Below are 16236 nucleotides of genomic sequence, written 5' to 3' on the forward strand. Positions count from 1 at the left end.
CTCGGCAGTCTAAAAATAATAAGAAAATTTGCGTATTCTCTCAAACCAAAACATCGTGAAAGATCGTTAAATTCAAAACGTTTTCAAAAACGCAACGATCATGAAAAATTCAAATTCATTTTCCAACAGAACCTCACAGAATTGACTGAAAACCATACATTCAGGTACAGCAACTTCTCTTTTATCCCATTTAATTATTATTTAGTCTTAAAATCCATATTATGGATCGATATTCTATGTAATAGTCAAATTCAATCTTAGTAGTCGTATAAATTAACAAAACATTTAAAAATAATTCAAAATTTACTGTTTGAAAACTAAAACAAAAGAAAACTTAATTTTAACGGTTTCTGGGTGTTTTAAAAGTTGGGCGTTTTCCATGTCGATGTTATATCTGGGCTATTTTTTCACATATAGGTAGTCGATATAGTTCTACTGTAGTAAAAAAAAACTTTGTTAAGAGTATCACAAATAAAAGTGAAAAATCAAATTAATTAATTTAAATCATAAGCTAAAATGTATTGTTTTGATAATATAGTAACCAAAGCATAAGTTAAATTATGAAAATAAATCAATAGGATGTGTTGTGTATGTGTATAACTAAGAATTTGTTTATTATGAAAGTGTAAAAAAAAGAAATGCAAAGAAATTTACAAAATATATGAAATAATGCCGAATAAAAACTATAAAAACAGTTTTGATATCACTAAACTCAATTAGGATTCTGTTACTCAATCCTGTAAATGCTGAAAAAAATCGTAAAAAAAGTAAGTGAAAAGTTTACAAGATTAATGGCTGAAAAGTTGAAGAAAAAAATTAGGCTAAAAAAATAGGAATTGTGAAAAAAAATTAAAATAACTTTGTGAATTGAGTGGATAAGTAAGCGGGATTTAGTCTAACAAACAACTGGATAGTTAAATCATAGAATTATGAGATTACAATGGAATTTACAGCTAACTTACAGTTCATATAAGAAAAAAAATAATAAAAATACAGCTGTATTTTTGTGTAAAATAGTCTATAGCAATTTTGTGTCTAATTTATTAGTTTTTTTTTTTGTTTCACCTTTCTTTATCTAATCATAGACATGTGATTTAGAGGTACAAAAGTTCCAAAAACACATATTTCTAATAAAAAACGAGTGAATAGATTACAAAGACAAGAGCAAAATTTAATTGAAAAGATTTAAATTGAAATAAAAAGAAGAAAAAAGGCAATAACAATAAGTGAAGATAACTAGATGAAGAGAAATTTCAAAATCACTTCCTAAAACTGATTATTCTGTTATTTTTTTTGTGTTAAAAAAAATTAGTTTTCACATCCAAAACTGCTGGTTGTTTCAAATTAAATGAATGTTGCCCGAAAATTGGCTCCATTATGCCTCCTACTACTATCTATCCTCAAGTCTGTAGAGGAAATCAATTCAACATCAGAATCAGTGCCAGGTTTTTTTTTTCATCACCGAGGTCATTACTAAGATTCCAATTAGATCCAGCATCTCATTCCTACTCAATTTAATTCATGTATATAAATCTAGCATATTCTTCGAATTGAAGAGGAAAAAGGAAAAGAAAAAAATAAAATGTTAAGCAACTTTTTGTTGATATTTAAAAATACATGAATTTCTCATTCATAAAAATTTTACACATATACAAATGGAATTATTTAATATGAGACGGAACAAGATGTATATATTTGAAATGCAGGGTTGGGGTTTGTGGATCAGGTGGGATCAGGGTTAGGAGGAGTCACTGTAGTCATTTGGAATTGTCGACCAACTGGAATTTGGTTAAATTAGTCATTGGGAAATTGGATGTACCGGTATATAGACAGTACCTTAGCTAGATTGAGGATTACTCTGTGTTTCTCTAATTTATTCAATTGATACAGATGTAATAACACTTCTGAGGTGTTTGACTAGTTGTATGTCTAGTTCTAAGGACGACCAGTGCTATCTAGATACATTTATGCAACCGGATCTAGAACTAGACAAATATAATGAAATCAAATCTGTCCAATCGGAATTCCTAATTGTTGCTATTGTTATACTGGATTCTACCAATGTAAAATCGTATGCTTTGTCACATATACTAAGTCTCAGCCACCAGACTACCAACCCTGTAGACTCAAATATATAAATATTTCTTGGCCCACTCAATCTATAAAAAAAAACGTAAGAATGAGGTTTTTTTATTTATAAAAGCAATGAAAAATATACTGTATATCCGGACTGAGTGACTGACAGTGGAAGTAAACCCTCACAGACGATATTTTGCAATAAAAAAAAAAATCATACGAGATAGACCTCCATTCATTCATACAAATGTTGTTTAAGGGCGAAATGATGATGATGATGATGATGATGAGACAATTCAATAACATTTTTTTGCATTAATATCGTGTATATGAATGTAATAAAATAATAAGTTTATAGCCACTTTCCAGTTTATTTGTTGACTCTTCAAAATGAGTAGTGATCGACGAAAAATACGGTAAAGTAATTCAATGTGCTTCCTTACATCAAATACGTGCCATACTTTTTTTTATTTCAAGTTTACTTAAATTTCATTATTAAGAGAAAGATTCGCGCGCGGTTCACGGGGAAGGCTATAAATAGGAACAAATATTTGAGTCTCTTCCCAACAACGCGTATAGCATATTTTTGATGTTTTTTTTTTGCTTTTAGCTTCTTTACACTTTTCTTTCTCACTCTTATTGACGCTTTTGTTTCCCCGAGAAGATTTAATTCTTTTCTTTTTTTGTTTTCAAGTCTGTAAATGTATATCCATCCATCCACCTTTCATACTCATCTGTTTTTTAATAGGCAAATATGAAGAAAGACAGAAAGGAATGAGCTTTCGTTAAATTACGCGCGCATTGTGTACAGTTGTGGTTTTGTGACTTTTTGCTCCTGGGATCTGATTTTCGTGGATTACCTGGGGTGAATCTGAAGGTAATCTAGGGCTTCCCATACATAATTAAACTTCTTATTACTCTTAATCACTTATTGAACATTTGAACAGTTTCCTAGTGATATAACGGTCATTTGAGATTTGAATAATATTTATTGTACATAGTTGAATCCCCCTTTTTCATTCTAAAGTTCAGTCTTTTTTTGAACTCTGAAGAATAAACATCATTGTGAATAAATAAAATCCGTAAGGAATTCTTAATTACACTTACAAAACCTTGGTTATCAAGACGCTTAGCAAATCTTAATCTAAGTAAAGCACACATTCCCAGATAGCTGATTATCCACAAATACACATAATCCATACAATGACGACATAAGAATTTCCGGAAATTATTGGCAATACCATACATATCGGTGAAAATTCGCGTGCTTGATATTAATTTATAGATAGGAATGAGCCCTATAATAAGTGAATTGCATATATATAAATATGTTGAGCAATGAATATTGTGCATCGGTAAATTATTTATTAATATGTGTATCTATCAGAAGATATATATAAATAAAAATAAAAAATATGGACCGTCATAAATTTTTTATGACCTTCATGAATGCGTCTACTGTGCTATTTTTATAGTAAAATTAAATAAAATTGATTAATAATTCTTTTGATATAGCTATAATTCCATTAACATAACAAAATAAAAATTCAAAGGCTTTTTTCAGTCATCGAAGTAGTTTGACGATTAATTATTAAAAGTAATGCGAAAAAAATAACAAAACAAAAAAAAGCTAAATAAAGTCACGAAACACAAAGTTCTAATAATAATAAATATTATGCATGCGAAAAGCAGTGACTATGTCAACACCTCTATAAATAAGGAAAAACTATCCTTTGATTATGCCGTAGTTAGGGTAAACATTGATTTTTATCGGAAGTGCTTTAATTGTCTATTGTAAACTAGGATATTGCTTAGTTACAGTCAAACTTAAATATTTTGATTTTTCATACGATTTTAAATAAATTTTACTTTTAACGGCTTTTTGAAATTCAAAACTAAACTGTTTTCAAAAATTCAAAATTTAACAGTTTTAAAAAATTCAAAATTCTAAGTTTGTCTAAAATCTAACGGCATACAACGTAACGGCGTACAAAAATTTGAAATTTTTGAGAAGGTTTTCATTAATTTTCTGTATTTTCAAAACTCGTTGAGCTTTTAATTCAATGATTTGAATACAATTCTGATTGATCTGAGTGAAAATTGTCACTCAATATCCAACCGTCCCCCAAAACGTGTAGACAGCGACATACAATTTCATCTTAAAAACAAATTATATTTTGATCTTCTGATTGCGATACTCAATAAAAATAGTTTTTCAATTTTATTGCTCACAATTCAATCGATTTTCAGATTTTAATTTTGCCAAGTGAATTTTTTTTTCTATTTCTTTTTCACTCTCTACCTCTAAGCTTATTTTGTTTCCTATTAATATTATTATTATTGAACGGTCGCACATTACAAAAACTAAGGCACGAAAAAAAAAAGTCTTTCTCTTTATTTTATCCTTATTATATCATTTGCATTTGACATTTACGTAACTTATCATCAACTAATAATCAATTTTATTTATTTTTTTGTATTTTCGACAAAATCGCACGTAACGCTTAAAGCTATAGTTTCTGTCCCAGTTCTAGTTAGCATATATTTCAAACTGCTCTAATTTTTCTATTGTTTTTTCGTGAATTTAGGATTTTATCGTAAGGAATCAAAGTCATTGTTTTGTCTTGGGAAGGTTTTAAGAGATATTTTGTTTGTTTTGTGGTTTAGAAATGGAGTTTAGAGTTGGTAAGAAGGTAAAAGTGTGGCAGATACTATCTGTATGCTGAAGAGATCTGCTTCCGAGTTTAATATTGCAAATGACAGAGAAATTAGGAAATTTCATGGTTAGGTCAATGACCAACCAAAAAGCAGCTCTTTCTTAATGGCAATAGTCATCCATCCGAATCAAGTTCGATCCTAGAGAAAGTCAAAGCAGTTTTCAGATTATTTTTTACTTTTCTTGCCATGTGAAACATTGTATTGATATATCCTGGGCCAAGTCCCTCTGCTGAGATGTGAATCCATCAAGATGATCATCTTCAAAAGGAAAGGCAGTTCAAGAACTGTTTCAAACGTTGAATATTCCCCTATTGCATTCTAAAATATGCACAACAATGTCTCTAACTCTCAATCATCCGACACAACCTTGAAATTCCTCAAATTCAGTTCAGATCACTCAAACTAATCCTAAAAGTCACTCAAATGTCTAAATCTAATCTTGATGATCATCTGACTGACTAATTTCCTGCAAAATCTTCAATTTTCCTTAGAATTCTGATGATTCATGAGATTTTAATTCAATAAAGTCAAAGTCATCACTTTTTATGTTAATTAGCGTATAGATTAATCGACAAAATATATATGCACAACAGCCTGTCAGAATAGACTTTGTGAATACACACTCAGCATAACAAAAGAAAGAATTTTCATTGATAAACTTAAAGACATTTTGGATATGCGTTAACAATATTTGATTGACTATAGTTAATAACTCTAACTTGCTTACTCACTCAGTCAAAAGAAATAATAAACTACGAAAAAAATGTCAGTTTTTATGCTCTAAATTTTTATAGTCGGTGATGTCATGTTTGATGTTTGATTACGAATTGTTCGCAAGACTTTTTTGGTCAATGTTAACACATTTTTAGACTCAAGGAAAAGTCAAGGAGGAAGAAGAGGAATGTAAATAAATAGTCATGATTTTCATGTTTCTTTATTATAATATTCGGTTCACTAAGATAATTGATAAAATATGAAAAGGAATTGTCGAGGTGAAAGTTATTAGAATTGTCGCCTTATTTTCCCACGTTTGACGTCAATTCAGCTCGCAGTTATTTTATTTTATTAAAAATAAAACAAGAACGACAAAAAAAAAGCACACCTCGCATGTTTATTTGGTAATAATTCAATTAATGATTTAACCTTCGTAGACGAAACAACTTTTGGCTTTGTCGGGAAAATAAGTTCAAAAATTTTCAACGACTTTTTTGATTTTGAAAATTTTGAACTTTGAGGGGCTTGTAATTTTGTAAACAAAGAATTTGAATATTTTCTGAACGTTATTGGAAAAATTCAAAAAGTTTCCTAATTTAATTGAATTCCGAAAGTGTGCCGATAAATTGTGATATTTAGTGCTACAGTTGATTGAATAACCAGATATTCTGTGAAGCAATACAAAGATTTAGTTAGATTGCAGCCAAAAAATGGCGATATTCAAAGATTTCAGTAATTTTAGCCTTAATTAAAGCATTTCAAGCTGAAAGAGGTACTTCAAATGTCAGAAAATCACCTCATTACTGACACTCAATAGCCATACGGCGAAGCATCGATACATTTCCTTTATTTACTTCTTCTTTCGCTTTCTTTTCATGTGTTTCAAGTTCAAGTCTATAAATTAATAAGAATTCTACATTTATTCTATTATTAATGAATATCTTGCAGACATAAACACAAAAAGGTATTGTAAATAGTCATTCATCAATAGACGAGCAGCTACTCACTCAATATATTAACAATAAGCGTCTCAACAAGTGGATGATGATGCAGCGCCCCATGATGATACAACAGGTACTTACAGTCTATTGTTTTCACATATATGTATACAGTCAGTCATTGTAACATGTTCATCTGTCTTCTTTACTTTCATATATATATTAATTACTAGGAGCGTCAGCATTACAATCACAATAAAGCTAATGCAATAACAAATACAGTTGCTGGTTTATATGATCTCGAGGAGACATTGGGATCTGGACATTTTGCTGTAGTGAAATTAGCAAGACATGTTTTTACAGGAGAAAAAGTTGCAGTTAAAGTAATTGATAAAACAAAACTAGATGACATATCAAAAGCACATCTGTTCCAAGAAGTTCGGTATGTATAGGAATTCTCATTGACAATTTTATTATTCCACAAATATTAATGAAATATCTGTTTGCCATTTATCATTTATAGATGTATGAAGCTTGTTCAGCATCCACACGTTGTGAGACTTTATGAAGTAATAGATACTCAAACTAAATTATATCTTATACTGGAACTTGGTGATGGTGGAGATTTATATGATTACATTATGAGACATGATGCTGGATTGTCTGAATCCTTAGCTAGAGAATATTTTCGTCAAATCGTTCGTGCCATTTCGTATTGTCATCAGGTAATTAGAAACTTGTGAATTACGTCTATATTTTAATTAATTTAATTAACTTCCAATGTATAGCTTCATGTAGTGCACCGCGATTTAAAACCCGAGAATTGTGTGTTCTTTGAGAAATTAGGTGTTGTCAAGCTTACAGATTTTGGATTTTCTAATAAATTTTGTCCTGGACAGAAGCTCGAGACGGTAAGCCTTAATTAATCTTATTTAAATGACATTATAAAAATACTAAAATTTTCTATTTTTTTCTATTTTTATAGAGCTGCGGAAGTCTGGCATATTCTGCACCAGAAATATTATTAGGTGACAGTTATGACGCTCCAGCTGTTGATGTGTGGTCGTTAGGTGTTATTTTATATATGCTTGTTTGTGGTCAACCTCCATTTCAAGAAGCTAATGATTCTGAGACGCTTACTATGATTATGGATTGCAAATATACTATGCCTCCTCATATTTCATCGGAATGTCGTAGACTTATTGCATCAATGTTAGTTCGTGAGCCAGAAAAGAGAGCAACAATTGAAGTAAGTCATTTTGTTATTCCTTTTGTGGTTTTGGAACTGCGTCATTTGAATGATTTTTATTCTGGAAACTTTTTGTCTGAACAAAGTGGGTCGTTTAGTTTTAAAACAGCATTCAAAGTTTAGTTGAGAACCATACAAATGTTTCGAAGTTCAACTCAAAGCCATACAATTGCAATTTTTGTCGTTTGATTTGAAAACACTATAAATGTTTCTTATACAACAAAGCAATTGAATGGTTTCCAACTGTCTTAAAACTAAAATTCTTGATTTTCAAAAACTGTTGTAATGTTCTCAAACACGAATGACCTTCAAAACTACAACAACTTCCATACCTTACACAATTAAGAATGAAGTCATTAATTAGTCATTTTTCTATTCTATTGCAGCAAATCGCTAATGATTCATGGTTATCACAAGGTGAACAAAGTCAACCCGAATATCTACCTTTAGTGAGTAAAGAGCAAGTTAGTGATGAGGATCATTCATTCATCGTACAAAAAATGGTCAATGGAAACATTGCTCAAAAAGATGAAATTTTAGAGTAAGTTGAGACATGTCTGATGCAATAGAATCAATAAATTGACAAATTTTATTGTTTTTGTATCTTTAGGGCTTTAGATCGTAATGAATATAATCATATAACCGCAACATATTTCCTTCTTGCCGAACGAAAATTGCGTGCTCATCGTCCAGATCAGCAAATTAAAAAGAAACCTGATCTCACACTTCCATTATCGCCAGCAAAGTAAGTAAAACTTTATACTTTTAGTTCTGTTTACTGTTCATCATTCCTGTTGATTTTTGCACATTTTTTTACGCTTCATTAACCCACTAAACCAGTCGTGGACAACCTGTGTGTCGTGGCTCAATAGTGTGTCCATTGAAAATCCCATGAACCGTATGCCGTATGCGGTTTGGGTCAAGGCTTACCACTAAGGTGTGCCGCGAATAACAAAAGGTTGTCCACCACTGCACTAAACAGAAACTGTGTACATAGTAAAGTTATTAAAGATATGCATGCACCCTGTATTAAATTAATTGATGTGTGTCCAAAAAAAAAAGTATATCCTACACTGACAAATTACTTCACTTTCCTGTTTTTATTTTTGAGTTTTATTTTCTGTTGTGTATTATCCGTTTCCTGTTATATTTTTTAAAAGCCCAGATTTTTTTCAAATTCAAAAATATTTTTTGAGTTTCAATTTATTTTTTCATGGATTTTTCCAGGAAAGTGCCTCTAACATCTGCAACACGATTATTGAATGATAAAAAAAATCGCACCTTAACACTTTCTTAATTTAATTTTTATCTTGTTCTTGAGTTTTTTGTTTAATTACACACGATTTCTTTCAAAAACAAAAAAAGAATATTCATATACATATTTATACATACTATGAAGTTTACTTAATTTGCGAGTACTTATCAATATTATTTTCTTTGTAGATAAATTTACTGTTAACTGGAGATAACTTTTATTTAATTTCTAACATAGTATTTAAGTTACTAGTAGTATACGCACTTAATTAATAGAAATATATTGGGAGTATTGGTTGAAGTTCTTCGATGATTAACTGTTGGAAGCGGATAAATTGTATTAAAAATCTCAAATATTCTAAATTTTATTCAACTTTTTGTTGCAAAAAACCGTTAAAAATAATTTCAAATCCTTCTTTAGGGACTAGAAACTATGAATACCTAATATTCAATTTTGAAATGACCGTTAGAATCTTTATATTCATTCTAAGGACGAAATTTGGCATTTAAATTGCTATCAGAGTAATACTGATTCTTAAACCTACAATAATCTCAACAAAGGTGCTGGAAATGAAGTAAATTACAACATAATTTCAATCAAATTCAAAAACTGTTGTATGGTTTTGAACAACTTCAAATTTCAAAAATCAGCTAAAAATTCAAATTTCTAAAATCCGTTCAAAATTCAAATCTCAAAAAGTCGTTGAAAAATTCATTCTAACTTCAATGCAATAAATCCAACTCCACATCATAATTAATACTTAACGAATCTTCAGTAATTCTTAACACTGCACCAGTCTAGTTCCATAGAACTTTCATCACACACAAAAATTAATCTCAGTCCATAATACGCTTACCAATTAATCACACGAGAAGTCAACATTCAACCTTTATGACTAATTAAGACTAGATAAAATTAATATCGATAGAATTTCAGAATATACATACTTTTTTTTTGTTACTAGAGTGCTCAATAATGGCACATTTTGTATACACATCACATAACATGTTCAGAACATTTTTAATGCATCAATTAATTAATTGTTAATTATGAATTTAAGTCCAATCAGAAATGGAATCAAAAGTCTTTTGTATAGAAGCATTAACATTTCGGCTATAAGACGAAAAATATTTAGATAGAAATTAAGCAATTTTGCATGAACACAGCTAAAAAAACATTAATTTTACGAAAGTGTCTATGTTAAATAGCAATAATTAATTAATTAATATAAAAAAAATACATATCCAAGTCATGATGCGACATAAAAGCATAAAAAACAAAATCTCTTAATTATTGCCTCCCATTCAATTCAATTCAATAGAAATGAATGCTCAAAATTAATGAGTCAAGATGATGACGATGATGAGCAAGATAATAATTTACTAGTCGTACCAGGCATTATAAATGCACCTCGAACACCTGGAGATATGAGTCAGGTAAGAGTCACAAATATTCAAATTTTGATTGATTTTTCTCATTTTTTAAATAATTCTTTATTTGCATGCCATAAACATCAAGCAGAAAGGTAGAAATCGTAAATGTTCAATCGTGCAAGAGGAAGATGACGACATTGGAGATGAAGAGCCATCGTCGCCATTAAATCGAAGAGGTTCAAGGTCGGAAGGACGTATAAACCTCACCGTCCAAGATCGATTAGCAGCTGAAGTTGCTGAACGTTTAAAAAAGGAACAGCACTCGAAAATTCATGCAAAATCACAAGAGCCGGATCTCAAAGTAACAACAGCAAATACGAGGAGTCTAATTGATGGCATTGCTGGTGTTAAAATAATTAAGAATGATGATAAGGAAAAGTTTTTAGGACAGGCAGGTTCTGGATTAAGAAAGGATGTTCGTTCAGGTTCTGTTGATAAGAATCAAGTCAGACCAATACGTGGTCCAATGGACATTAAAATACTTACTGATTCATCGACCATTCCGGCTATAAATGTTACACCGATGATTATAAATCAAATATCAAAACCATTTAAGACGATGCCATCACCAACGCGATCGGCATTAATGCAACAAAATGCAAATTTAAATAATAATAGCTGTTTAAAGGAAATACTTGAATGTGATACTGGTTCATCCGATACAAGTAATACAAATACTCCACGTCCAATTTTACGATCTCAAGCTGTTGCTACGACATCATCAACAGCAACATCACATCATCGACGAACAAAATTTCATAAATCGCGCACAACATCATGTAGTTCTTCTGATGCATCTGATGATGATAATAATAGCGAAAAGAAACGAGCTGGAACTAAAATTATTGATTGTGGAATTACAAAGCAAATTATAACACAAAGACGTGACAGTGACTCGAGTGATTCACAAGATCCAGGGAGTAATACATGCTCGGGAAATAATAATGCTGGTAGTTCCTTAATTTTACGTAATGGATCAAATACAACATCATCAAATAATAAATCATCATCACCGTCAGGCACAAGTCATGAAAGTCGTGGTAAAAGTACTTCAAATTCATCCGAAATTGGATATCGTCGACATAGAACTGGACGAAGGAGGCAGACAGAAACGAGATTACGTGAGAGTCAATCATTAAATAGAATAACGGAAGTTCAAGAATGTGAACACAATAATTTTAATAATAATAATAATAATAATAATAATTCGATAACTAATAATAACAGTACTGAAAAGATTGATAGAAGCAAGATCGAGGATTCACAGGAAAAAACTAATGAACCAATAAAAAATCCTAGTAATAATGATATTCTTATGACGTCATCAAATTCGATGAAAATATCAACATTAAATAATTTAAATTCAAAAGTAACGTCACCGTCATCAAACGATACAATACAGAATGTAACAAATGAATTAAAGGCAAACAAGAATCAAAATAATACAAAAGCCAAAGGATTTAGTGCTAGATTTTTGCAGAATTTAAATTTCAAGCGTAATCACGATGCGACACAAACGAATTCATCAAAAAGTAGTAATAAATCGAACAGAAACTCAATGCCCGATGTGCCATTAACGAAACTCAATAGTGGAAAAATTGGTAGTCATGTACGATCGTCTTCGCAGATGCCGAGCGATGGAAGTGATCGATCGAAGAAAATTAAAATTTTGGGACGATATTTTCAGGTGAATATAAACTGTCATTTTTATTTTGAATTTTATCGGTCCTTTTCTAATTTGAATTTTTGAACTTTAATTAGTTCAAAAATTTGAATTTCATAAAACCGTTATTGATTTGAATTTCAGAAAAGTTGCTAAAAATTTGAATTTCAAAAAGCCGTTATTCATTTGAAATTCAAAAAGTCATTATTCATTTGAATCTCAAAAAGTCGTTGTAAAGTCAAATTCAATGCCATTAAAAAACAATGAAAACAACAAAATTAGCAATTCCAACAAAACAAATACTAGCCTGAAATAAATTAACATTTATTAAACTAAATTTGTTTATTTGTTAGGTACACAAGAAAATCTGTCAGCCATTATCGGGTCTATTTCGAACATCAGGAAGTGCTCGTCTATCATCATCAAATTTATACAAAGCTCAATCATGTTCATCAATCGTACGCGATGGAATCCATCATTCAATCAACAATACAACATTATCAACATCATCCTCATCAGTCACAAAGCACTCGACAAAATTTGACGAGAAATTACTAAATGAGCGTGAATATTTGATTAAGAATTGTCTGGGATCACGTTTTATCGGAAGTGATGGCGATATAAATGAAAAGTCTCTCGACAAACAACAACAACTTTTAGAATACATTGACGATGACCTACTGTCTGGAAGTAAATGCTAAATCTGTTATAATTAAAAAGATTTACATTAATATAGTACAATTTAGTTAAATGGTTGGCTCCATAATAATATAGTGAACATTATTAATCATTACGATGACGATAGGGGCATATCCATCATCTGCATGGATACGCCTCTGGATGACGATAAACAAAAAAAAAAAAGAATCAAAGTATTAAAGTGTTTGTTTTTCCTGATTGATATGAGAAAAAAATATCTTGTTGCTGTTTGAAAACTATAATGCATACATATATCTCATTCCAATATGATAATGATTGAAAAAATCTAACTAGAACCGAAAAATTAATAATATTAATTATAATAGTAATTGACTTTATTTGCAGCAACTTTTTTCTCTTGAATTTCCACAAAACAATAAACTAGTAATAACACGGCTACGATTGTGCATTTTCCCAGTATGCAAATTTACTGTCAAAATATATTTGAAAAATAACGGTTATCAAAAATTTGAAATAATATCGATTTTTAAGATTCAAATTTTATTCGACCGTTATTTTTAAATATTTTTTGACCGTTATTTTTTAAAAAAACACTTTTTGATTCCAAATAATTTGGAAAATCAATAGAACAGAAAATGTTTTATGAACTGCGGGGAAAATGCACTAAAAAAATATGTAATAATTTCCATAGCTACAAATACATAAAAAAACTTAATTCATTCGAACAAGCAAGAAGCAGAATCGTTAAATACACAAATAGAAAATGCATATAATTCATAAATGAAAATGCACATTAGATGCGATATACTTGTGCAAACTCCAAAGTAATCAAAAAAATATAAAAAAAACTAATGTGAAAATAAATTTGATATGATGAAAAATGAATAATTGCGATTACAGGGTGATTTTTTCTTAAATACATTAATATTAAAAAAATACACACGTTCTCAAGCTTTTTTAATGATTTTGTGAAACAAATGATGGGGTTTAATGGGGTAATGAACGTGTACGAATAAGTTTCTTATCAATACAAAATATATAAAAAAAAATCTGGAACAAAAAGTAATAAATGCAAGTACAATTTTTAATTTATATAGGCTTGCTTTTTGTTGATAACACAGCCGATTGTAATTGTCAAGTAAATGATTGTTTGCTGAGAAATTCAGGAAATTTGTTGATAAAAGAATTGCTTTCTTAGCAAATATGAAGGAGTAATGAGGTTTATTGATGTGATTTTAACACCTGTATACTTAATTTTGTTGGTTTTTTTTTTTGAGGATTTATGACAGAATTTAAATTTTTTGTTTCTACTTTTAATTTAATGAAATTTTAAAAAAATACTTCGAAACCTTACAAATGTTATTATGAGAAATTGTATTGTTTTATAAAATTTGACCAATCAAAATACGTTAGTTCAAAAACAGAAAATTTTCAAATTTCTAAAATACGTTAACTCAAAACCATACAAATGTTTCTAATTTCATGTACGAGTTTTAAAAGTTCAAAAAAATCAAATTTCTTAAATACGTTAATTTTAAACCATACAAATGTTTTTAAATTCAATGAATTTGTATGGTTTTTAATGACACAAAATTTTACATTTCTGAAAATTTGTATCACAAAAAACCGTACAAATGTTTTTAAACTTAAAAAATCCGTTAAAATTTTTAAAAATTCACGAATAATTCAGCAAACAATCGCCAAAACCAACTCCAATCGTTAGCTAAAAGTAGATTCACTGATGTTAAAAAAAATGTGTAATGCACACCATTCTAAAATCGTTGATATAAACAAATTTCTTCTTAAGTACATAGAAATTCATGTAAAACTTATAATTCCAAAAAAAAAAAGAGTAAGGAAGTTTCCCAAAAAGTCTCAGTGAAATTCTGTTTTTTTCTAAAAACTCTCTAATGTTGAGATGTGTACTGCAAAAAAAAAAATATAAACCTAAAGTAAATAATGATGTCAAGATAAATGAGAAACTAATTATTAATGCAAATTGATGTTAAAAAAATGAAAAAGAAAATGTTTTTCTTCTTGCAATAATTGATTTTTTAAAAATTATGAGAAATAATATTGTTTCTACTTATTGAGTAAGAGAATGAACGAACTCAAAGTCAGCAATTCTATTAATTTTAGTTATTTTAAGTTGAAAACTTTGTAATCTTTAAGTTTGTCTAATTGAAATGCAAAAAAAAATGATGAAACCTTTTAGGAATAATTTATTAAACTTTTTATCACAAAAAATGAATAGCAAGCTGGTCTTGCGATTGGAATATATTAAAAAAAAAAAGTTAAATTAAAAGTTGAGCCAAAAACAGAGGAAGAATAAAAGAAAAATTAATTGAGTTGAATGAAATCTGCCACTGATATGCTTAGTTTAAGAGAACTATCTGGAATGAAATTGATGTAAAATGGATATCCAGAATAAAGCACTTAATGCAAAAATAGCTTTTTGTTGTTTCATTTCAAATTATTTACTAGATTTTCAGGAGAGCTTTGGTGACGATTTTTGAAGCTTTTTTGAGGCTGAACTGGATGCAAAGACTATGATCCATGGATTTACTTCTTATTTTCTAGATAACTGGGATTTTTAAAATTGTTGGATGGAAACAGACTAATAAGGAAGCAGGTGTATTTGAATTTTTTTAGGTATTAACTGGTGTGCATACTATTCAGCTATGCAATGTGATCAGCAATAGAGTCAGATGGCAAGTCGGAGCTTTGTTTCATTCAAGCTATTCAATAAAACATCCCACGTTAAGGGGACGTAAATTTTAAGAAGGAAATCTGCTCAGTTGTGTTTATTAAATGGTTCAGAATCTTAGAACATGACTACAGTACATAAGCATTCAACTAGTGTTTTCGAGTAGAGAATCGCTCATCTTTGGATCCAAAAAGAAAGGAGATAAGTATAAATGTAGGAGGAGCTCAGAAGTGTATCAGCTATTTAGTGCGACTGATATTCAAAGACGAATCAAACGGTTAGAGGCAGTTGAGTAGCTTATACTCAACTCTTTGCATGATCAAAGGAATATTACGAGTCAAACTAGATTAAAACAGCTGCAAAGTATAGAATCAAGCAACTAGGCCATTTGCTCTGCAAATTGACACTACAACTCATCAAAAGCACCTAAATATAGCATGATTATCATTATCACATATTCCCCGTTCGTCCACAAAGCTTTAGGCATTAAATAATTTTTCTTTAAAGCTTCATTCATTCTCTTAAATGCACATACATGTTGTTCAAACAATTCCTGACACTCATTCCAGCTGCATAAACTGTATGTTAAGACAAACAACGTCTGACAGTGATGGGATAAACTGTCAGATCGACTCTATCTCGGCATCTCTTGCTTGAATGAATAAAATACACAAAAAAAATGTTAATTTTTTTTTTTCATACTTTTTTTATTGAGTTTTGGATGCTTTTCTAGGATAAATTTTTTAATTTTTTTTAGCATTTTAATAATTTTTTTTTTTAGGAATTTCTTCATTCTCTCATAAGCAATGAATCATTTAAAAAC

At 29.7% G+C, this 16236-nt stretch overlaps 1 protein-coding gene across 3 annotated transcripts; it reads left to right on the plus strand.

Moving 5' to 3' along the window:
* Positions 1 to 484: 484 nt before the first annotated feature.
* On the plus strand, positions 485 to 15156 carry Snrk (SNF related kinase). 3 transcript variants are annotated; one of them, XM_070638224.1, is made up of 11 exons: positions 485 to 767; positions 6457 to 6582; positions 6680 to 6888; positions 6970 to 7171; positions 7235 to 7357; positions 7432 to 7695; positions 8082 to 8236; positions 8306 to 8440; positions 10272 to 10386; positions 10469 to 12070; positions 12400 to 15156. In XM_070638224.1, the coding sequence occupies exons 2-11, from the start codon at positions 6550 to 6552 to the stop codon at positions 12745 to 12747; spliced, it is 3186 nt and encodes a 1061-aa protein (XP_070494325.1). In that variant the 5' UTR covers positions 485 to 767; positions 6457 to 6549; the 3' UTR covers positions 12748 to 15156. The 3 variants fall into 3 exon arrangements, with proteins under 3 accessions (XP_070494325.1, XP_070494327.1, XP_070494326.1); XM_070638226.1 differs by having other exon boundaries at positions 486 to 767; positions 10472 to 12070; XM_070638225.1 differs by lacking the exon at positions 485 to 767 and adding an exon at positions 2858 to 2953.
* The last annotated feature ends 1080 nt before the right edge of the window (positions 15157 to 16236 follow it).

Source organism: Chironomus tepperi, unplaced genomic scaffold (genome assembly GCF_022539635.2).
Source record: "Chironomus tepperi strain 1889 unplaced genomic scaffold, CSIRO-AGI_Ctep_v1 contig_171, whole genome shotgun sequence".
Lineage (NCBI taxonomy): Eukaryota > Metazoa > Arthropoda > Insecta > Diptera > Chironomidae > Chironomus > Chironomus tepperi.

Excerpts from the sequence above, each read along its gene's own strand:
- Snrk (XM_070638224.1), top strand. The coding sequence starts at position 6,550 with ATGATGATGCAGCGCCCCATGATGATACAACAG. Across the intron at positions 6,583-6,679 it reads GCCCCATGATGATACAACAG|GAGCGTCAGCATTACAATCA; the intron begins GTACTTACAGTC and ends ATTAATTACTAG. Across the intron at positions 12,071-12,399 it reads TTTTGGGACGATATTTTCAG|GTACACAAGAAAATCTGTCA; the intron begins GTGAATATAAAC and ends TTTATTTGTTAG.